The sequence below is a fragment of the Bos grunniens genome, chromosome 14 (genome assembly GCF_055505025.1).
Source record: "Bos grunniens cultivar Pamir isolate PY7600 chromosome 14, Bosgru_T2T1.0, whole genome shotgun sequence".
NCBI classification, from domain to species: domain Eukaryota; kingdom Metazoa; phylum Chordata; class Mammalia; order Artiodactyla; family Bovidae; genus Bos; species Bos grunniens.
The window spans coordinates 9011114-9035696 of NC_141178.1; the positions used below are offsets into that span (position 1 = coordinate 9011114).

The 24583-nt window shown below is 40.0% G+C and overlaps 1 protein-coding gene and 1 long non-coding RNA gene across 2 annotated transcripts in view; one reads left to right on the forward strand and one right to left on the reverse strand.

Moving 5' to 3' along the window:
- The window catches only part of LRRC69 (leucine rich repeat containing 69), a 74724-nt gene that overhangs the window by 30317 nt on the left and 19824 nt on the right, over positions 1-24583 (forward strand). The window contains 4 exon segments of the mRNA XM_086335911.1: positions 2588-2714; positions 6577-6649; positions 9730-9925; positions 12783-12854. Of these exon segments, the coding sequence (XP_086192037.1) occupies positions 2588-2714; positions 6577-6649; positions 9730-9925; positions 12783-12854 (468 nt within the window).
- LOC147359020 (uncharacterized) lies at positions 3289-6136 on the reverse strand. Its single transcript, XR_015140480.1, has 2 exons — positions 5705-6136; positions 3289-4922 (listed from the first exon to the last, which is right to left on the reverse strand). It is a non-coding gene; the product is annotated as an uncharacterized LOC147359020 (long non-coding RNA).

Genomic DNA, 24583 nt, shown 5'->3' on the forward strand with positions numbered 1-24583 from the left:
TGTGTGTGTGTGATGAGTGTATGTATGTATTATGTGCATATATATGATCATTCTGAACAGCAATAAATTCTTTTTAAAAATAGTTTAAAATTGCTGTAAATAATGTATATAATGTAGAAACTAAGAGTATAGGCCTATGAGTGAAGTAAAACTGCCTAACGAAATAAAAAGCCACTCATTACCGAGTTCATGAAGAAAATATCATAGTTGCTCACTTGTATTTTATCTGCTGCACTAGGTGACTTATGAAAAAGCTTTTCTTTTTTAAATATTTATTTACTTGGCTGCATTGAGTCTCTGTTGCAGGATCCTCCAGTGTGGCGCACGAACTCTCTAGTTGTGGGGCATTGGCTCAGTAGCTGTAGTGTGTGGGTTTAGTTGCTTTGGTCCCCAAAGATACACACATCCTAATCCCCACAATCTACAAATATGTTAAATTGTATGTCAGAGGGGAAAGAAGGGTGAAAATGAGATTAGAGTTGTCGGCTGATCTTGATATAAGGAGATTATCCTGGATTACCTGGGTGCACCCAGTGTAATTATGAGAGTCTTTAAATGTAGAAGAGAGCTTCAGAGTAATGTGATCTGAGAAGGACTTTACCAGCTGTTGCTGGCTTTGAAGACAAGAGGGGGATCAGATGTCGAGGAATGTGGGCAGCCTCTGGAAGCTGGAAAAGGCAAGAAAACAGATTCCCTCCTAGAGTCTCCAAAATACACACACCCCTACAACACATTGATTTTAGGTCAGTGAGACCCATTCTGATAGCTGGTCTGCAGAGTTGTAAGATAATAAATTTGTATGGTTTTAAGCCACTAAGTTTGTGGTAATTTGTCATAGCTGCAATTGGAAACTAATACAGTCACTGACTCTGGATTAAGTCTTTGAGTAGCATAGCTAAATGAATATATTTTAACTTAAGCTTCACAAAAGAATAAGGACCCCAGGATGGATGCATTATTTTTTTGTGTATAGGATAATGGTAATTCTCAGAGGAAAGCATGAATTACTGAAGTAAAATCTTTTCCATGAATTCTAAGGACAGGGAATTTTATTGTAAATATATCTAGGTCTACTTTATATTAATATAAATAATTAACATACATCCATACCAAATACCAGGTGGTATTTCAATATAAACCACAAACTGCCTTAATTTTCTTTTTAGTTATTTTTCTTGTCTTATGTAAACTCAATAATTTGTCAAACTCCCATGATTCCTTTTCTTTTACCCTTTAATATTAAAATTCTGAAGTATGGAAGTTGTAATGCAATCTGAACAGTAAGCTGTGCTGCTGCTGCTGCTAAGTCACTCCAGTCGTGTCCGACTCTGCGACCCCATAGACAGCAGCCCACCAGGCTCCCCCATCCCTGGGATTCTCCAGGCAGGAACACTGGAGTGGGTTGCCATGTCCTTCTCCAGTGCAGGAAAGTGAAAAATGAAAGTGAAGTCGCTCAGTCGTGTCCGACTCTTAGCGACCCCCTGGACTGCAGCCCACAAGGCTCCTCCATCCATGGGATTTTCCAGGCAAGAGCACTGGAGTGGGGTGCCATTGCCTTCTCTGATGGTAAGCTATGTTTAGGAGTAAAAGAAAAGATTCCAAATCTTGAAAGATACAATTAGATTTCAAACCAGTGAAAAATACTGTCTTTAGGGAATAATCGTGTGTCACGGATTTATTGGATTAGAGGATCTTTCTAACTTCTTTATGTATGGTCCCTCCTGTGTCTGACCAGTCTGATGTTAGTAGGTACATGTGGAGCAGATCTTCCCTACCCTACCCATCATGTTAATAGTTTCTGGTATGAACTTTGTGATCACAGTGGTGTTAATGGCTACCTTCCTGCTCTACCCCCACCCATGTCTTACTGGCCTAAGTGAAAAAGTTCATTTGCGGTTAATATGAGAGAAGGACCTCAGATCTTTGGCTAATTTCTGATTTCAGGAAATTAGCCCCTTTGCTGAGTTTTAAATGATTCTCAGTCTATGAGTCACAGTGTTAGGATACTCTTGAGTTGCTCAAGTGAGTTATGAATGGATCATTAACTGTGTTTTTAAATACCCTTGAAGTGGTTTGTAATAAAATTTTAATGAAATTATGTATTTTAATTGAGAACTTGTGCTTAAAGTGAACATGAAACTCAAATGAACTTTATTTATAAAGATAATTTTAGGTAATGTGAAATAATTAAGGTTATGATGATTTTTTTTTTAGGTTATATGGATCTCAGAAAAGTGGCTTAATTATTTTTTTCTCATTTGAAGGTAGATAACGAGTTTATTCAGAGAAAGCAGTACTCTTGCCTGGAAAATCCCATGGATGGAGGAGGCTGGTGGGCTGCAGTCCATGGGGTCGTTAAGAGTCGGACACGACTGAGCGACTTCACTTTCACTTTTCACTTTCATGCATTGGAGAAGGAAATGGCACCCCACTCCAGTGTTCTTGCCTGGAGAATCCCAGGGACGGGGGAGCCTGGTGGGCTGCTGTCTATGGGGTCACACAGAGTCAGACACGACTGAAGCGACTTAGCAGCAGCAGTAGCAGCAACGAGTTTATTATGAGTTTATTAATCTCTATATGTTTGCAGTTGACAGCACTAAATCTGGGAAACAACCTTTTAGAAGAAGTTCCAGAAGAGATGAAATACCTTACATCCCTGAAGAAGCTCCATTTATTTAGAAATAAGATACATAGATTTGCATCTGGAGTATGTGGTAAGTTAGTCAAATAAAAGCATGTTTATAGTGTCAAAGTTAATTTCCTTATATTGAACAATTTGGAACTAAAGTGAAAAAGGAATTTTAGTCTTTTTTGGTTTGAGATATTTACACTTGAAATAGAGAATTTGGGGAACAACTTTTTTAAACTACTGGATTATATATTTCTTTACATGTAAATCTAAGAAAATAAGTAAGTGTTAAATTAATGTTAGCAAATTTTACCCTTTTCAGAATCAGGGTACACATAGACTGTCAAATCTGAGCACCCTTTTTCTGGACTGGAGAGAAAACTAGTTGAAAATCAAATCAAGAAACATCTCCACAGTTCTCCTTGTTCTTTATACTTTTTGCACCATCTTAACTACTAAGTCACTATCTTTGTTTAAGATGTGAAGCTGCATTTGAATCAGTTCTAAAGAGGTGGATGAAACTGGAGTCTATTGTACAGAGTGAAGTAAGTCAGAAAGAAAAACACCAATATAGTATATTAGCGCATATATATGGAATTTAGAAAGATGGTAATGATGACCTTATATGCAAGACAGCAAAAGAGACACAAACTTATAGATACAGGGTTCAATTATAATTTACTTGCAAAGAAAACAGTTTATAAATAAGAAAAAATTAAGAGCATGCAAAAAAGTACATAGTAATATTTATGATCTACACTGAGGGGCAAACAGGTAAAATCTGATGTATATAAATGGTATTAAGCAACCTGGTTCATGCTACTTTAGGCTTCTGTAAAGAAATTTTTTCTCATGTTGCTCTTAAATTTGAGGTTTAAAAAATATATGTAATCTGTATACAGTACCCTACCCCTGAAGGTCTGTAGTTTCTCTATTTCTTGATCTAGGGCTGTCGAACTTTGAAAATCTCATGTGAGTGACATAAATTATGTTCTATGCCAGGTCTTGATTATCCAAAGGCAGAAGCAGTTTGGTGTCCAACATGTATCGCATGGTGCTGTTCTTGCCCCTCTCCCTACCCCATCAGAGTAGACTGGACCAGGGTAAGACGTGTCCCAAGCTGAGTCAGTCACATTCTCTTTCTTGGGGTTTATGACAGAATCTAAAACAGTTTTTCTGGTCTGAGCTAACCACATGAACTAAGAGAAAAGTTGCAAACTGGTGACATGTGGGATGAATCTGGTTTACAAATAGGTTGGTTCTGTTTTGTCCACCTCTCTTAAATTTGAGTTAGGGTCAAAGCCAGCTTAAAACTCAATATTAAAAAAATGAAGATCATGGCATTTGGTCCCATCATTTCATGGCAAATAGATGGGAAAAAGGTGGAAGAGGTGACAGATTTCCTCTTCTTGGGCTCCAGAATCACTGCAGATGGTGACTGCAGCCTGGAAATTAGAAGACAGTTGCTTTTTGCCAGGAAAGCTATGACAAACCTAGACAGTATGTTAAAAAGCAAAGACGTCATTTTGCCAAGAAAGGTCCATATAGTTAGGACTATGGTCTTTCCTGTAGTCATGTACAGATGTGAGAGCTGGACCATAAGGAAGGCAGAGCACTGAATTTGAACTGTGGTGCTGGAGAAGACTCTTGAGAGTCCCTTCCTTGTATAGCAAGGAGATCAAATCCGTCAAACTTAAAGGAAATCAACACTGAATACTCATTGGAAGGACTGATGCTGAAGTTGAAGCTCCAATACTTTAGCTACCTGATGCGAAGAGCCAACTAATTGGAAAAGACCCTGATGCTAGGAAAGACTGAAGGCAGAAGGAGAAGAGGGCAACAGAGGATGAGATGGTTGGAGGGCATCACCGATTCAGTGGACATGAACTTGGGCAAACTCAGAGAGATGGTGAGGGACAGGGAAGCCTGGTGTGCTGCACTCCATGGGGTCGTGAAGAGTCGGACACAACTTGGCAACTGAACAACAACCCAAATTTGCAGATTAAGAGAGTTCATATAAAAGTCTGGATCTCTGGCTCTCTTTTGTTTCTCTGAGAAAGAAAGATCAGGCAACAGTGGACTCACATTCCCACGTGACCCCAGTTGCTGGGCTGGCTGAAACGCAGGTCCCCGTGGCAGAAGGCACTGCTCGCCAGTCCAGTGCCCCCCTGCCAGGCGGACCCCTGCAGGCCCAGCGCTGTGCTTTGCGTTAGTCTTCTCGGTTCCTGCAGGCATTTCAGTCTGAGAACTCCGTCTGCTCCATAAGCATTCAAACGCAGGAGTTGTGGGACAGCTATATGGATACATGGGAAAGTAGAGAGAATATGTTTAAAAGTGAAAGAATAAGGAGTGAAGGAATGCGGGAGAGAGAGAATATAAATATGAAGCTTAGAGAAGCTATAACAAAAAATGAAACTCTATGTTCTGCAGAGATTCCCAGAGAGTATAATTGTCCAGACTTGGAGAATCTCCTGGAGAGAGAGACTGTTAGCCTGGAGCTAGTGTGGGGGTCTCCTTGACTGTCACAACCCAGTTCAGTGATTCTGAGGGAGCATCAGAAGCCCAGGAGACCCTCTGTGACTACCAAGAGAAGTCAAAGGACTGTGTATATATTTGTACCCAACACATACAGTTGGCCCTTGAACGACACAGGCTTGAACTGTGGGTCCACTTATACCAGGGTATTTTTTCAGTGGTAAATACTGCCCTACTGCAGGTTCCCTGGTTGGTTAAATCCTGGGGTGCAGAGGAAGAACAGATGGGAGCGCCCACTAGAAGTTATAGGTGGATTTTTCCACTGGTGGGGGATGGGTGCCTCCACGGGACTGTGATAGATATATAGACACACATGTAAAATTACATATTATGCCTGTTTATACACATATTTCTATTCACGTGACTCTCGCCACACCGCAGGGCCCAGCATGTTGGAAACAGGATAGGGCGGGGCAGGCCCAGGCAGCAACGGACTTTCTCCGCGCAACGGACTGGGAGGTCTGAGGCCAAGTCCAACCAGGGAGACTGCTGGGGAGACGAAGAGGTACCTAGAAGCGGGGTATACCAGTCTGGACTCACCTACTTCCAGTTCAAGGCACTAGTAGTGGGAGATCGACCTCCTCAAGGGGCTGGGAAGCATCGGCGCGACGGTGTCCACGAGTAATGTGGGCAAGCCCGGGGCCCTGCACGCAGGAGGGGTGCCAGAGGGGAGCCATCACAGTACCCGGCACGGAGAGCGGGGAGAGACCTTAGTACTCGACTTCGTCTTGGGCCCTGCGCAGACGCTGGTGACCGAAGAAGGCCTGTTCTCCATGAAACACCGCACAGAATTTCCCGGGTCCTTCCAGTCTCCGGGGAAGATCAGAAACTAACTGTTTAAAGGGCCAGTGCACATCTGCTCCTTCCGCCCCAGGGAGACCCTGGCTCTGGGCTTGCACGGAGTGGAGCACGCTCTGTGTCTACTTCGCTTTCTTTGATATGGAGTTCCGCCTGCCTGGTCCCCAAGAGACTGCAGACCCCGGGCGGAAGGTGCCTGCGGGTCGCGGAGCCTTTGGCGGGTTTTCTGTTGGGTGAATGGGTGAATGAGTTCTGCGGATCAAGAAGACCCTTTGGACTTCATTCATGGCGCTTTGCAAACATTTATGGGGCTCCTCTTGCAAGTCTAAAAAACAGAACTAAAACAGCCCGGGGTACCGGTGCCTTTGAGTTTCTGCTTCAAGTTTGTGGTGAGTTTGGCGGTACTCCTGTGTCCTCAGGGGCCACGATTTAGCTTTGTAACTTTGTGGTAAGGTGTACCTTTTTGCTTAAACTAATTTAAGAGGGTATCAGTTAGCAGCACCCAAAGAACCTTGGCCAACGCAAGAAAATAAGGAGAACAAAGGTGTATGGGAAAGTGACTAAACATTATTTTCTAACAGATAGCTAAAATGATTGAAATTATTTTCTAACAGATGGTTTACAAAGTTTGATCCTGCTTAATCTGAACAACAATCAGCTTACATGGATTCCTCAGGAAATTAGCAGGTAATTTTGTTATAATGAGAGATGGTTACTTTTTCCCTCTCCCCCTTCAGCTGCTGTGTCCCCCCACCCTGGTTATTAGAACACTGTATGCCTAGACTCAAGTCCTTGTGAGATTTATACATAGCAAAGAGCAATTGAAAGACTGAGGCAAGCCACTAAGTTTAAGCAGATGGTTCTTTAAACACTTCAGAGAAATGAGAAACCACATGATTTGGTAGTCTTAAGTATAAAAGTGAGGGTTTGAAACAGTTCTAAAGTTGATTGTTACTGATTTCCTAACTGGGGTTCTTGGAGCTTGCTCTGCTATAGAACTGGGGACTTTACAGTAAAACATTTTCAGCTTGATGGAATAGGTAATGTGAAAATAATGGCTTTAAAATCAGTATGTCATTTTCAAAAAAAAAAACAAACCCACATTTTATTATCACTCACATTTGCACGGAGGAGCTGTTGTTACAGGGGCTTTCTGGAGCCAACTGAGGGTCTTGTCCTTCTTTTGGCAGAACACCCTCTTGGGCTTTTCTTCTGACTGTTGGAGAGAGAAACCTTTAGGGTTACTTTGGAGACTCCTTATTGCCTCTTGAACAGAAACAGATGTATTACAACATAAAAACATCCAGATTTTTGAAGGAAGGATCCAAAACTATGAATGGTTCTCAACCAAAGGCCTTCTGCCTTACCTAAAGTTTATTCCAATTTACTTGCCTATACCTCTACCCAATGTATTTTTCCAAGATAGATTTTCACAGAAAAAGTAATGTGTTAAATAAAAGCACCTAGAAAAATATTTGAAGCTATCTCATTTCTGAAGAAAAGGAATATTGATAGTAATAAAATGCCAGTAGTTGTCTTCTTGCTTTTTCACTCATTGAGTTTATCAATTGATTTATATGTTGGTGATGTAATGAAAAAAATGACACTTTGGAAGATCTGGTGAATTAGGTTCAGGTTGTAACTTTGTGCAACTAGCCTTATGACGCTGGCCAAGTATTTTAACTGTCTTGGATCTTGGTTTTCTCATCTCTAAAGGAAGAATTTTGAGATGAACTTCAAAATTCTTACAACTATAACATATTATGAGTTCATGATTCAGTAAGCTTAGCTCTTTTTGGAGAACAGAGTACAGTATTGTCTTTCATTAAGTGTATTCTTAACTATTTTATGTGTTTTTTGATGTTATTGTAAATGGAATTTTGAAAATATTATTTTCCAGTTGTTTGTGGCTACAATATACACATAAAATAAATTTAAAATAGAGACTTTGTAGTCTGTGATCCTGCTTTTAGTTCTAGTAGGTTTGGATTTTTTTTGCACTATTTCTCTTTACTATTTTAATATTTAGAGTTTTGCCCATCTTTTTAATTTTGAAATACTCTTCTCCCATACCTTTAGAAATTACTTCTTAACCTGGTTTATCTATTTTTCTGCTCTTGCCTTCTCTGAGTGCCTTTTGGGAGGGGATCAGATGTTCATATTTCTCAAGAATCTTTCCAGTGGCTTCCTCTCTGTCTCTTTCTGCCCTTTTGTTGTTGTTCTTTCTGTCAGTCTCGTCTATTCATATGGCTTCCACAATCGAGATCATAGAGTCTTTCCATAAATCTCTTTCACTCGCACCAACTATTATCCTAAGCTCCAGGCCCCATTTATAACTGCCTAGAAATGGCACCTCATTCTGTTATTACTTTAACACCTTTAGAGCATTATAAATCCTCATTCTTAGCTTTGCAAGAAGACATTTGAATCTTGACACTGTTTTCTGATAGTTAAGTTAGACAAGTTATTCACTGCTTCTGATCCTTCATTTTCCTTATTTCTGGATTAAATGTAATAATTCCAACCTTAAGGTTGTGCTGTTGATTAAATTTAATGCACAAGTACATAATTGGTGCTCAGTAATGCTTATTTTAGCTTCCCTGGTGGCTCAGAGAATAAAGCATCTGCCTGCAATGCGGGAGACCCAGGTTCGATCGCTGGGTCGGGAAGATCCCCTGGAGGAGGAAATGGCAACCCACTCTAATGCCCTTGCCTGGAAAATCCCATGGACAGAGAAGCCTGGTGCAGGCTACAGTCCACGGGGTTGCAAAGAGTCAGACATGACTGAGTGACTTCACTTTTCACTTTCAATGCTTATTTCTTCTGGCTTCTTTATTCAAAATACACTTAATATTTTCTCAAGGAAAATATTACTCAAGGCAGATTTACTATGCCTCCTTGTTGCCCTAATTTTTTCAGGCCAAGTTCAAAATTTTGGTTCTTCCAAAGTGCTTGTGAACCTCAGGTACTGTATCTGCAATTACAGGCTCAAACGTTAATCCTTTTCTCACTGTTGGTGTCTGCTCTCCTTGTTCTGTGTCTCTGAGATCTCCTTCTAGACAATGATATATATAAGGGTAGAATTTGTGGTCAACCTGTCTTTGCATATTTCACAGCATCTAAATGGTACCGAATATATGATTTTTATCTAAATCTATCCCTATCTGTATCTATATCCATATGTGTGTATATGGCATTTGGCCTCTGGCTTCCTCTTCAGTATAAGGAAAGGAAAGTGAAGTCGCTCAGTGGTGTCCTACTCTTTGCGACCCCATGGACTGTAGCCTACTAGGCTCCTCTGTCCATGGGATTTTTCCAGGCAATAGTACTGGAGTGGATTGCCATTTCCTTCTCCAGGGGACCTTCCCAACCCAGCGATCGAACCCAGATCTCCCACATTGTAGACAGACACTTTATCGTCTGAGCCACCAGGGAAGTCCTCTTCAGTATAACTATTAATAAAGTATATGTACAAAGACTGAAGACAGAATTTTCTTTCTCTTAAATCTAGGTTGTGACTATATAAAATACTTTAAACATGAACCATCTGATCATAAAATATCTTTAAAAGTTAAATTACAGCAAAGGTTTTTTTTTATCCTCTAATGATTCATTGTAGTTGTGAACACTTGACTGGAGAAAAGCTCAGATGAGCTACAAAAAATATGAATTGATACGTGGCTCTGATAAATGATATATGTACATATATGTACAATGGACTTCCTTATTCTTGTGAATTTCATTCATATATTTTGTTTATTTTTTAGATTAAAAAATCTTAGATGTTTGAGTATAAATCATAACCAGCTAGCCAGCATTCCTAGAGAACTTTGTTTCCTTGAGAATCTTTCTGAACTTCAACTTAACTACAATCAGCTTGTATGCATACCCAAAGAAATTAAGTTCTTGAAGAAGCTCCGGAAGCTTCTTCTGTCCAGGAACAACATTAAATCTTTGCCAGAGGTAAGCAAAAGATGGAACCAAATTTTCTTTTGTTGGTGAAGAACTCATTACACCATGATAGAGAGCAGTTATAGACTAGATTAGGGTGTCTGAATACAAGCCATCATTTGCTTTCCCTCTGATTATATATAATAAGTTCCCAAATCACTATGACAAAAAAAGATTATAACTTGGATTTTTCTTTTTTACAAAGCTAGGTATGCTAGACTTTGTAAATAAAAATACAAAATGCTTTAATTTGAATTTCAGACTACCAAAGAAGAATTCTTTTAGTGTAAGTATGCTCCAAATATTGCATGGGACATACTTATACATTTAAAAAACTCTTATCTTTTTTGTCTGAAATTTAAATTTAAGTGAGTCTCCTGTATTTTTATCTGGCAACTTTGTATATAGCACAAATAATAAGTACTTTTTGATTTTGGAATATATGCTAGATATCTTCAATTTTTCCTTTATATCCACTGTCCATCCTTTTCCAACCTGCTTTTCTCTTCTGTGTCTGGGAGACTGAGAATGAGCATCAGTGAGCTCCTTTGTCCTCTGATTTCCTCTAGGATATGTCCAGTGAGAGGCAGTGTCAGGAGGTGAAAGGGCAGGAGAAGATTGAGTGCGTGCATGCGCACTTGCTCAGTCATGTCCGACTCCTTGTGACCCCATGGACTGTAGCCTGCCAGGCTCCTCTGTCCATGGGATTTTCCAGGCAAGGGTACTGGAGTGGGTTGCCATTTCCTCCACAAGGGATCTTCCTAACCCAGGGACCAAACCCTCATCTCCTGCGTAGGCAGGCAGCTTCTTTGCCACTGAGCCCCCTGGGAAGCCCTGGAGACTGAGTACCAGATGGTTTTCCCGTGGTGCTGTCTCTAGAAGGTTGCTGTGAGCTGCCCGCATGCCTCTCTGGAGGGTCATAGCAATGTCCTGTGATCATCAGAACATCGTCGTGTGAACATTCTTACATTCCCTTGGCTCTTTAGACCTGTGGTGTTAAAGAACTGTCTGCTGTTCCTAGCTTTTGGGAACTTTGTAGGTTTAGGGAACTACTTTTCTTGGCTTAGGGAACCTTGTTGGTTTCCCTAAAGCCTGTCAAACTTTTATAAACAGTGACTTCATTAAACCCCCCCCTCAATTTTTCCAGTTTGAGAGTACTGTTTCTTGTTAGGAACCTGTCAACAGATTTACCTTCCTTATTAGGCAAATTAGAATTAATTTGATAGGAGGAAAGGCATGGCATGCAGTAAACTGAGGGATAAAAATAGATTAATTCCTACTATTTCGCTTTTCTCTAAAGTAGATGTTTCTTTTAAAAATTCTTTGCACACTGTAATATGATATGTAAAAATATACCAAGGTATAGGCTGTAAATAAATATATTTCAAAAATTTATTCATATATTCCTTAAAATCCTACTTAGTATAAACAAGTAAAATATCTTGAAATTATAGAATAAACCTGTTAAAAGCATGTCTCTCTTATTTGAAGGAAAACAACAGCAGCAGCAACAGGATCATCATGAAGCATTATGTTATTTTGTGTTTATAACAACTTTATCATATATCTCTTATTAAACTCATTTTAGAATAAAGATCAGGGTGGTTATGTGACTCAAGCATAGTTTGCAAAGGTCAAGGAAGGATCTTAGATCCATGCCTGTCTAACGTAAAAGTCCATATTTCAAATCAATAGTCTTACTACAAATTTATAAACCCTGAAGCTTTTAAACTTTAAAAAACCTTGAATGCTAGTAAATCCTGTCCTAAATTATCATGCAAAGAATGCCTGTAATCATTTATATCCTTGTACATTTAATATGATTCAGTCTATCATTGTTCTTTTTGGTCTGTATTATAAATGATAAGGCATTGCAGAAAATAGTCGTTTGTTTTGATAATGAATGTATTGTGGATCATTTTCTGGTCTGTGTAAATCATGTGTATGTCTGCACACATGTGTCTGAATGTGTATGCCTATCCAGTCCTGTTGGGCATGTGGCTGGACTAATGGATTTCCTTTATAAGGAAAGGGTTGTGTCAGCTCAGTGCTACACAGGAAGTAGTTGTGAAGTAAGTGCCAGTGGAATTATGTCTGTTTTTTGTCTCCCAAAGATTCTTTCTGTTTTAATGATAGAAATGTCTACTAAATGCTCAGTATCTATTAAACCCTTTAGTAAGCACTTTCTGATTTGTAATTTGTTTAATGCATTCAGTGTCCATATTGAAGGTCTGTTCAGTTCAGTTCAGTTGCTCAGTCGTGTCCGACTCCTTGTGACCACATGGACTGCAGTGCGCCAGGCCTCCCTGTCCATCACCAACTCCCGGAGTTTACTCAAACTCATGTCCATTGAGTCGGTGATGCCATCCAACCATCTCATCCTCTGTGGTCCCCTTCTCCTCCTGCCTTCAATCTTTCCCAGCATCAGGGACTTTTCAAATGAGTCAGCTCTTCGCATCAGGTGGTCAAAGTATTGGAGTTTCAGCTTCAGCATCAGTCCTTCCAAAGAACACTCAGGACTGATTTCCTTTAGGAGTGACTGGTTGGATCTCCTAAGCTAAAGTACAAAGATTAAGAAATTTGCCCATAGATGTATAGTAAGTGTCAGAGGTGAATTTGAACCTACAGATATTTACTACAGATAGTCTAGTTCTTGGCCACCATGTTATGTTGCCCTGGAGTGGTCAGAGGAAATGGAGAATTCAGAGAATCTGGTGCTTCATTTGTTGTGATTTCCTTGGGGAGAGTACTGATCAGGTAATTAGGAAAGGTGATTAGCCTCATCAAGTTTAAACTTACAAGAGATGTTTATGATGCTACATATTAGATTTGTTAAAGCTCTCTTTCTCTCTTTTGTTTCCTGACACAGGGACTTTGTAATCTTTTCAACCTGAGAATTCTAGATGTAGCTGGAAATGTTATTCAGATGTTTCCACCAGGAGTAAGTAGAGTCAACTTGTATTATAATTGAAAAATAATTTTGTTTATTGGGAATAGAAAAAACAGCGTCGGTCACTCAGTCGTGTCTGACCCTTTGCAACCCCATGGACTGTAGCCTGAAAGGCTCTTCTGTCTCCCTTCTCCAGGAACTGAACCTGAGTCTTCCACATTGCAGGTAGATTCTTTACCATCTGAGCCAGAGGAAATTCCCTGTGAAAAAATAGGCAGCCAGTAAAACCTACGGTAATTGGAACCTTGAATTAATACAAATAACGGAAAGATTTGCTTTGTTCTAGAACTTTGGAACTTGTTCTCTTATTCCTTTTGATCTGTGGTGTTAGAGAGTCCCTTAGACTGCAAGGAGATCAAACCAGTCAATCCTAAAGGAATCAGTCCTGAATATTCATTGGAAGGACTGATGCTGAAGCTGAAGCTCCAATACTTTGGCCACCTGATGTGAAGAACTGATTCATTAGAAAAGACCCTGATGCTGAGAGCTGGTGATGGGGAAGCCTGGTGTGCTACAGTCCACGGGGTCACAAAGAGTCAGACACGACTGAGCGACTGAACTGAGTTCGTCCAAAGGAGATATTTATTAGTTGCTTTTAAGCCACGGACAATGAGGAATGCACTTTTTTTCACTTGGAGATGAATTTTGACTTTGCTTTAAGTAACTGGTATTAGCAACTTGTAACTTTTCAGAAAGAAGCTATAGTTTTTCATGTTGGAGTGAATGTGTTTCCACTTCAAGGTAATTAGAAGCCCAACGATCCAGGAGGTATTCAATAAATAGTTGTTGATCCATCACTTTTTCTGATTAATCAATACAAAATTGAGATTATCATCCTTTTTACCCTCTGAGTGATATTTAACAAAGCTTATCATTTTAACCATTTTTAAGTGTATAGTTGTAAGTCACTCTCTCTCTCTCTGTATATATATATTCATGTTGGTGCAGCACCATTATCACCACCTATCTCCAGAAGTTTTCTATCCATTCCTCGCTCCCTCTAACCCCTGGCAACCAGCACTCTACTTCTTGTCTCTGAGAATTCGAGTACTCTGGGAATCTCATATAAATAAGATCGTACCATATTTGTCCTTTTATGACTGGCATATTTCACTTAGTATAATGTCTCCACAGTCCATCTATGTTATAGCTTGTGTCAGATTTTCTTTTTTATGGCTGAATAATACTCCCTTGTATGTAATGTATATGCATTAAATGTATATATATTTTGTATTTTCATTCATCTGCCCACGGACAGTTGGATTGCTTGCTCTTTTTGGCTATTGAGAATAATGCTGCTGTGAATATAGACGTACAAATGTCTGCTCAAGTCCCTGCTTTCACTTCTTTTGGGCATATACCCCGCAGTGGAATTTCAGAGTCATATTCCATATTTTAATTTTTTTTTAGGAACTGCCAAACCGTTTTCCAAAAACATGCAGTTTTGAATGTTTAATAAGCACTGGATGTTAATACTGACCCTGCAAATCCTACAGGATTTTATTTGTCCTGCTACACGATATTATCCATGTCTCGGTATGACTCTTCTTCTGCCCTGTGTTACCTGCCTTGGTTGCCAAAGCCACCCATGTCTTCTCTGGCACCTCTGTGGTTCATATATACCACAAAATAGAACAATACTTTTCAAGTTGGTCTTCTCAATAGACTGTAATCTTCCAAAGGAAAAGAGTACTCTTTTTTACCTTTATAGCAGCAGAGTCTTGAATTTCAATCAAATGCATGTGTGCTAAGTCACTTCTGTCATGTCTGACTCTTTGTGACCCGGTGGACTATAGCCTGCCAGGCTCCTCTGTCCGTGGCGTGTCTCCAGGCAAGAATACTGGAGTGGGTTGCCATGCCCTTCTGCATGGGATCTTTCTGACCAAGGGATTGAACCCGTGTCTCTTATTATCTCCTGCATTGACAGGTGGACCACTAGACTACCTGGGAAGCCTTTGAATTGAATAAATATTTGTTAAACATATAAATAAAAATAATTTTCTTTAACTATATTCAGTATTTGACTTAGTAATACCATGAATTCAAAGTTCCTTCTATAGTGATACTGTAGTTACAATTTTGCTGTTTTAATAAAACACCAGCCCATTAATGTAGGGTAATTGTGAAAGAATATGACTTAGTGTTGCATTTGGAGCACCTATTTCAGAATTTTCTGGGCGCATTGAAGTAAAATATTCTGTGAATTCATCTGAGGTTTGGTCCAACTAGTCCAAATGAATAGAATTTTCCACATTTGATAGATAAGGCCACTATTGTGGTAAATGATGAACACAGAGGATGAACCAACCCTAGGCCATTCAGGTATGACCTAAGTCAAGTCCCTTATGGTTATTCAGAGAAAGTGACGTAGATTCAGCCTGATAGAGTGTTTGAAGAACTATGGATGGCGGTTTATAACATTGTACAGGATGCGATGATTGAAACCATCCCCAAGAAAAAGAAATGAAAGAAGGCAAAATGTTTGTCTGAGGAGGCATTACAGAGAGCTGAGAAAAGAAGTGAAAGGCAATGGAGAAAGGGAAAGATACACTCAACTGAATGCAGAGTTACAAAGAATAGCAAGGTGAGATGAGAAAACCTTGAGTGACTAATGCAAAGAAACAGAGGAAAACAATAGAATGGGAAAAACTAGAAGTCTCTGCAGAAAATTAGAGATATTAAGGGAAGATTTCATACAAAAATGGGCACAATAAAAGACAGAAACGGCATGGGCCTAATAGAAGCAGAAGAGATTAAAAAGAGGTGGCAAGAATACACGAAACAACTGTAAAAAAGATCTTAATGACCAGATAACTATGATGGTGTAGTCACTCACCTAGAGCCAGATATCCTGGAGTGTGAAGTCCAGTGGACCTTAGGAAGCATTACTATGAACAAAACTAGCAGAGGTGATGGAATTCCAGTGGAGCTATTTCACATCTTAAAAGATGGGATTAAAGTGCTGCACTCAGTATTCCAGCTAGTTTAAAAACTCAGCAGTGGCCATAGGACTGGAAAAGTTTAGTTTTCTTTCCAATCGCAAAGAAGGATAATGCCAAAGAATGTTCAGACTACCATACAATTGAGCTCATTTCACAGCTAGCAAAGTAATGCTTAAAATCCTTCAACCTAGGCTTCAACAGTACGTGAACCAAAAACTTCCAGATGTACTAGCTGGATTTAGAAAAGGCAGAGGAACCTGAGATCAAGTCGCCAATATCTGTTGGATCATAGAAAAAGCAAGAGAGTTCCAGAAAAATATCTGCCTCTGCTTCGTTGATTATAATAAAGCCTTTGTGTGGATCACAGTAAACAGTGGAAAAATTTTTAAAGATATGGGAATACCAGACCACTTTACAGGCCTCCTGTGAAACCTGTGTGCAGGTCAAGAAGCAACAGTTAGAACAGGACATGGAACAAAGGACTGGTTCAAAATTGAGAAAGGAGTATGTCCAGGCTGTGTATTGTCACCCTGTTTATTTTAACTATATGCAGAGTACATCATGTCAAATTCTGAGCTGGATGAAGCTCAGGCTGGAATCAAGATTGCCGGGGGAAATATCATTAACCTCAGATATGCATATGACACGACCCTTACGGCTGAAAGTGAAGAGGAACTAAAGAGCCTCTTGATGAGGGTGAAAGAGGAGAGTGAAAAAGCTGGCTAAAGACAACATTTACGAAGACCATGGTATCCATTCCCATCACTTCATGGCAAATAGATGGGGAAAAATAGAAACAGAGACAGGCTATTTTCTTGGGCTCCAGTATCACTGTGGACAATGACTGCAGCCATGAAATTAAAAGACACTTGTTCCTTGGAAGAAAAACTATGATAAACCTAGATAGCATATTAAAAAGCAGAGACATCATTTTGCCAACAAAGGTCTGTATAGTCAAAGCTATGGTTTTTCCAGTAGTCGTGTATGGATTTGAGAGTTGGATCATAAAGAAGGCTGAGTTCTGAAGAATTGATGCTTTTAAACGGTGGTGCTGGAGAAGACTCTTGAGAGTTGCATGGACAGCAAGGAGATCAAACCAGTCAATCCTAAAGGAAGTCAGCCCTGAATATTCATTGGAGGGACTGATGCTAAAGCTGAAGCTCCAATACTTTGGCCACCTGATGTAAAGAGCCAACATGTTGGAAACGACCCTGATGCTGGGAGAGACAGAGAAGAGGGTGACAAAGGATAATATAGTAGGATGGTATCACTGAGTCAATGAACATGAGTTCAAACAAACTCTGGGAGATGGTGAAGGATAGGGAAGCTTGGCATCCTGCAGTCCGTGGGGTCACAAAGAGTCAGACACGACTTAGCGACTGAACAACAGTATGGTCCTATTACCATTTTCTTAATTGTTTTGGGTTTATTTTGTGTAGGTCTTTTCCTTCTTTTGTGTTTTGTGCCTCGAGAAGTTCCTTTAGTATTTGTTACAAAGCTGTTTTTGGTGGTGCTGAATTCTCTTAACTTTTGCTTGTCTGGAAAGCTTTGGATTTCTCCATCAAATCTGAATGAGAGTCTTGCTGGGTAGAGTATTCTTGGTAGTAAGTTCTTCCTTTTCATCACTTTAAATATATCATGCCATTCCCTTTTGGCTTCTAGAGTTTCTGTTGAAAAATCAACTGATAATCTTATGGGAGTTCATTTGTATGTTATTTGTCCTTTTGTCCTTGTTTTTTATATTTTATCTTTGTCTTTAATTTTCATCATTTTGATTACTATGTGTCTTGGTGCATTCCTCCTTGGGTTTACCTTGCCTGGGACTTTCTGTGCTTCCTGGACTTGGTTGACTATTTTACCATGTTAGGAAAGTTTTCAGCTATTATTTCTTCAAATATTTTCTCAAGTCCTTTCTCTCTCTTTTGGGATCCATATAATGTGAACGTTGGTATTTATAATGTTGTCCCAGAGTTCTTTGAGGCAGTCTTCATTTTTTTCATTCTTCTTTCTATATTCTGTTCCGTGGCAGTGATTTCCACCATTCTATCCTCCAGGTATGTATCTGTTCTTCTGCATCACTTATTCTGCTATTGATTCCTTCTCGTGTATTCTTCATCTGTGTTTGTTTGTTCTTTAGTTCTAGGTCTTTGGAGGACATTTCTTGTATCTTCTCAATCTTTGCCTCCATTCTTTTTCTGAGATTCTGGATCATCTTCGCTGTCATTTTTCTGAATTATTTTTCTAGAAGGTTGCCTATCTCCACTTCATTCGTTTTCTGGGGTTTTATCTTGTCCTTTCTTCTGGGACAAAACCCTCCACTTTTTCATCCTGGTTAACTTTCTGTAATGTGTTTTTGGTTCTCGCTGCTGAGGGATTGTGGTTCTTGCTTCTCTGTCTGCCTTCTGGTGGATGAAGCTAAGAGACTTGTATAAGCTTCCTGATGGAAGGGACTGGTGGTGGGAAAAACGGAGTCTTGCTCTGGTGGGCAGAGCCTGCTGAGTAAAACTTTAATCCAATTCTCCACTGATGGGTGTGGTTGCACTCACTCTCTGTTAGTTGTTTGCCTCTTTTAGAGACAACCTGGCCCTGGGGTCTGCTGGCTCTCTGGTAGGGTTAATGGTGACCTCCAAGAGGACTTATGCCAAGGGGCCCCTTCTAGGCCTGCTGCCGCCAGTGCCCTCACCCCCACAGCGAGCCCCTGCGGACCCACACCTCCACAGGAGACCCTCCAACGCTGGCAAGTAGGTCTGGTTCAGTCTTCTGTAGGGTCATGACTCCCTTCCCCTGGGTCTTAGTGCACACAAGATTTCGTTTGCTGCCTGCAGGATGTCCTGTAATCAAATTCCATGGGCCTTGAAGATCAGATTCCCTGGGGATTCCCAGTCTTTTGGCTGGATCCCCAGGCTGGGAAGTCTGACATGAGGCTCAGAACCTTCACAGCAGTGGGAGAACTTCTTTGGTGTTTACTATTTTCCAGATAGTGGATTGCCTACCCAGCAGGTATGGGATTTGATTTTATCATGTTTGCACCCCTCTTACCATCTCATTGTTGCTTCTTCTTTGTCTTTGGATGTGGGATACCTTTTTTTCGTGGGTTTCAGCATCCTCCTGTTGATGGTTGTTCAATAGCTAGTTGCGATTTGGTGCTCTGATTATGATGACATAATCAGATCTATATTTTGAAAAGATCATATTTATAAAGTGTGGAGTACACAACGGAAGGGTTGACAAAGGGAACTGGGTGGACATCTGGTAGACTTTTGCTGAAGCGAAGTAAATGATAGTAAGTTGGTCTAAGGTGGTGACAATTGGGGTAGAAGTATCTGAACAAATTCAAGAGACATTTAAGAGCTAAATTTAGAAATGGTGATGAGCTAGTGAGCTTTCTATAGAGTAATATAGAAGACACAGGAAAAATACCAACTTCAGGAGGGCAGATCCTGAGTTCAGTCTTGGATAGAGTGAGTTTAACATATATTTATGATATCCAAGTGAAGATTTTGAGTAGGCAGTTGGCTGTAGGGTGTGGAACCTGAGTCATCTGCATAGAGGTTTCACTGAAGTCATGGATATGGTTCAGATTGCCTAGGGAAAAAATAAAGTGAAAAGAGAATGTACTAGGCTTAGGGGAGAACTGTTTCATTGTTAAGCAAAAAAGATGAGCCAGCAAAGAAAACATGGAGTTGTATTGACTAGCATGTTGACTAGAGGAGAATTTCTGGCAACCAATGAGGGCATGTTGGAAGTCGGTGAAGATGAGTTTATTGTGATTCTTGCACGCCCTAAGGTATAACTGCAAATAGCACTTATTTACTTTGGTGCAGAGACAGGGAAAGCTGATGGTAGGGGTGATCTCTATACATAGATAGTGATAAGGCAGAGTACCTGAGTATTACATGAGTAATGTAACTTGTCATACATTGTTTAATATAGGAAGGTTTTTAAAATTTTAAATAATTCTGAGAAAATTATATATACATATTTGTTCCCATTTCAAATATTTTTGGATGACATAGTCCCAATACTTAAAATCTTACTCTTTTCACAAATAACTGTTAGCATATTTATCATTTCCAATTCTTGCTAAAGGGTAACCCTGTGAGCTTTGAGATGGTCTAAAGGGCATGTGGTTATTTGCCATCACTTACTTATCAGTTCTGTTTTTGAGTTTATATGAAATTTCAGCCTCCATTCTCCTCATTTACACTAACAAATGTCTTCCTAAATTAGCCCCCTTCTGATCTCCCCCATTACTTAAGACTGATCTGAAGCAAATGCTGAACTTACACATTGTCCGTAGGCCTGGGGCTTTTCAGAAACGCTTGTAACAGTTGAATAAGTCTAGAGAAGAAGGCCTTCGCAAATCTTGAGTACCCAGGGAGAGCTGTATGTGATTGATTATTTATTGGGCCTCAACTGTGTACTAGGTACTATTTAGAGCTTACATTAAATAGTCACTTACAACGCAGCTCTTAAAAAGACCAAAACCTGGTAAATGAAGAGAGACTTTTCAACAGTGATTGCCTCATAGTATTTACAGGTGGTATGATTAATTTGGGAGTTCCCAGGTGGTTCTAGTGGTAGAGAAGCCGCTTCTCAATGCACCAGATGTAAGAGACCTGGGTTCGATCCCTGGGTTGGGAAGATCCCCTGGAGAAGGGAATGGCAACCCACTCCATTATTCTTGCCAAGAGAGTCCCATGGATAGAGGAGCTTGGGGGGCTACAGTCCATGAGGTCGCAAAGAGTCAGACATGACAAAAGTGACTTTGCATGATTCATATATGACTTATATGATTAATTTACATATAAGGCCTAAGGAGATATGGGAATATTTGGTAGAAGTTGCAAAAACTGAAAGTGAAAATGTTAGTAGCTCAGTTGTGTCTGACTGTTTGCAACCCCATGGACTGTAGCCCATCAGGCTCCTCTATTCATGGGACTCTCTTGGCAAGAACACTGGAGTGGGTTCCATTCCGTTCTCCAGGGGATCTTCCTGACCCAGGGATCAAACCCGGGTTGCTCACCTTGCAGGCAGGTTCTTTACCATCTGAGTCACAAGGAAAGTCAAAATGCTTATGGGGTGATATTTTAGTCATGAAGTGAAGATCCAGGAGTGTGTTGAGTAGTGGGCACAGCACAAGCGATAATTATAAGACACTGGCCTTTTCTGAGACCCTAAGTTCTACAGGATGGCTGTTTTATAAGGGTAACAGTAGAGCCTACCAGGATATATGGTTGTTAAAACAGGCCAAGGAGAACCAAATATGATATACTAGGACTTGTGAATTTATCCTATGGACATAAGGGAACCTTGATAATTTTAAGCAAGGATGTATTATGAATAAGTTCTCATTTTAAAAGACTACTTTGGGAGCAAAAGCTTGCAATATATGAACTGTTGCAGTAGTTCATATAAGATGAGGGCCTTAATCAAACCAGAGAGATTAGTGGCGGGGGCAGGGAGCAGGAAAAAGGATGGTGCAGAGGTGCTGAGGAGATGGGTGGGATGGGGGATGGAAAGAAAGGATAAATTCCAGAAGTTCTAAGAAGGTGGAATTGATAGAACAGGAAGTTGATGACAGAAGATTTGATGTGGATAATAAGGAAAAGGAATGAAGAAAATATGGGAGAAATGGATTCGATTCTTGAATGTTAGAATTTATGGTGACTGTGGGACTCCCATCTGGAGATGTCCAGGAGACAGCCAAATATTTGAGAATAAATATTACTCAAGTTGTTTTAAAAATGTGGTCAACATAGTCAACTTAGGCTCAAAGTCCCTGGATTCCTTGACTTTGATTATCTTTTCAGGTCTTCACTTTACGGTCCCATCATGTCTGTTCAGCTGCTCTCAGTATGAAGAATTCAAGTCCAGTTCGGCAGGCTGACCTCTGTTTCTCCCACGGTCCAGTTCTCTTGTTGCTTTATCGCAGTATCTTTCCTTTGAGATCACTGAGACTTCATGTCTCTCCACGCTTCCTTTTACTTTCAGTCCCTCAAAACTTTGTACTGTTATTTCTTTTTCTGTCTGGTCCAAACGCCAAAGAACCCAGTCCAGTTCACTTATGTCTTAGTACGTATGAGCTCATTCCCTGCTTTCTGGTATATCCTTCTGCAAATTCTTAATGCATCTGGACTGCTGGGTGCCAAAGGAGCACACAGTCTATGGACAGGGACTGCTCCACATGTGTGGATTCCAGTGGGTCCCTCAACACCCCTGTATAATATTTTTGCTTGTACCACGTCAGGTTCCTTTTCTAAAACCTACAGCATATCCCATACTTTTCCATACTTTTCCCACCTTTTTCAAGGCTTCTCCCACATTAGCAACTTGCTAATAACTTTATAACTCAGTTAGCAGATGGTCTATTCTCTATTCCAAAGGAAAAATTGAAGGGATCACGTCTGACTCCTTCACATCCAATTCCACACCTTCAAATTTATTCATGTCTGCATCTTTTCTTCTAGCCATAGAGACAGGATAATTGAAAGATGTTAATATTCAAAGGTCTTTCTGTGTCCTTCACCTGAGCATTACTCTTTCAATTATTCTTTCTCCTCTAAATTAATCTCTCTGTGTTGGTACTTCTACATGATCAAGTCTTCTTTAGATTAAAAAAATAAAACCCCTCATTTGAACCTTCATTTTCCTCCAGCTGCAAATCCCCTTTCTAGATAAGAGGGTCAGTGAATGTTTATGACCTTGTACCTCTAAACCAGGGTTTTCTCAACATCAACACCACTTTGGGGCCTGATAATTCTTTGTTGCGGGGGCTGCTGTGTGTATTATAGGATGTTTCTCAGCATCCCTAATATTTACTACATAGATGCCAGTAATACTGCCCCTCCCCCACTTGTAACAATGAAAAATATCTGTAGACCCTTGAGGGGGAGGGGAGGAACAAAATTGTTCCAGTTGAGATTAAAGTCATGACAGTGTTTGTTTAAGCAGGCCTATGCAAAGAGCCTCTGAAGAGCTATAATGATATTTTATTAGCAGGAGAGATTGTGCTATTGGAGTGATGATACTAGCAAAGAATATTGTTGTATTAAAAAGTTAGACTGACAGGAAGGGCTTCTCAGCTGGCGCTAGTGGTAAAAAACCCGCCTTCCAATGCAGGTAGACATAAGAGACACAGGTTTGATCCCTGAGTTAGGAAGATACCCCGGAGGAGGGCAAGGCAACTTATTCTTGCCTGGAGAGTCCCATGGACAGAGGAGCTGACAGACTGCAGTCCATAGGGTCGAACAGAGTCAGGCACTGCTGAAGTGACTAGCACGCATGCACTGACAGCAAACCCAGTAGTGCATGTAGAAACAGGGTATTAAAAAGTGCTGCTCTGGGGAATATTCAGAGTGGACACCGAGACATTGTGTGACTTCAGATTGCTGAAATTTACCTGCTACAAAACACATGCTAATGACTTTCATTATTATTTTCCTTTCATTAATTTCTTTCTGATATATTATGTGTAGTAAGTTAGCAAGCTGGATAACTCATTACCATGTTTAATGGAAGAATAATTACAGGATTTGAAGGAAGAAAAAAATGATCCCTAAAGAAAAATATATGCTCTTTGGACCATGGTCAGCTTTGAAATGAGGTTCACATCTGTTAATGCTTTTGAATATCCCAAGATATTCATTTGTATCAGTTTTTTATAAAAAGACTGAGTTTAAGTATAAATAATAGAATGTTATTCTCCAGGACCAGAAGGAAGAAAGGGTGATTCCATTAAACACAGAAGTGCTCTTTTCATTTTAGCACACCCAGCACTTACCTGAGACTACCATTGGATTCAACTCTCTGGGTTCTCCTTGTTGATGGATACCAGAGGAAACTGAATTAAGAAAGACAGAATGTCTAAATGTGATTCCAATGAGGTCTTGAACCCTGTATTTTATTTTAAAATCTTGTCTATGTTGTAGAAATTTCATGAGAATTTTGGGACCTGATGACATGCTGCCCTGGAGAGATGTATTAAAATCAATTATTTTTTTAAGCCCTGGGCTGAAATCAAGGAAGTATCTCTACTTCTTTCATAAGTGTGAAGTGCAGTGATGTAATGGCATTGCTCATCCTGGCTCACTCCTACCGTGGCTGGAATCAGCCCTTGTAGGACTATTGACACCTTTGAATGAAAACATGCCACAAATCAGAGCTTTTTTTTCCTTTCCAAAGAGCCATTTTATCTGCACACCACTGAAGACAGGTATTATTTTCCCTATTTCACAGTTGAATCTAAGGCTCAGAAAAGTAAATCCCTAAATTAGTTTAATTTTGAAAACCACATAAGTTCTTGGGAATCAAAGCATAATATTAATATAAGAGAATTCCCTATTTTTCTATGCAAAGGGTAGAATCCAGCTGAATTTTGGTTTTCTTCAAAGAAGAGTTAATACCCTTGTGAATTGTACATTTTCTTTTTTATTTTCATTGTGCACAACAGGTAAATCAACTGTACTTCAATAAAATGAGAATTTTTTGATATTTCTCTATTCCCCTTACCTTCCTTCTTGATCATAAATAAATGAATCATAAGACAGTATGTGATATCTAGATGTTGGTGTGTATTAGAGTGTTATTTTACATCATGCATGAGTGCGTGCTGAGTCGCTTCAGTCGTGTCTGACTCTGTGCAATCCAATGGACTGTAGCCCTCCAGGCTCCCCTGTCCATGAGGATTCTCCAGGTAAGAATACTGGAGTGGGTTGCTATGCGCACCTCCAGGGGTTTTTCATCATACTTGGTTCCTAACAAACATATTAGTTGCAA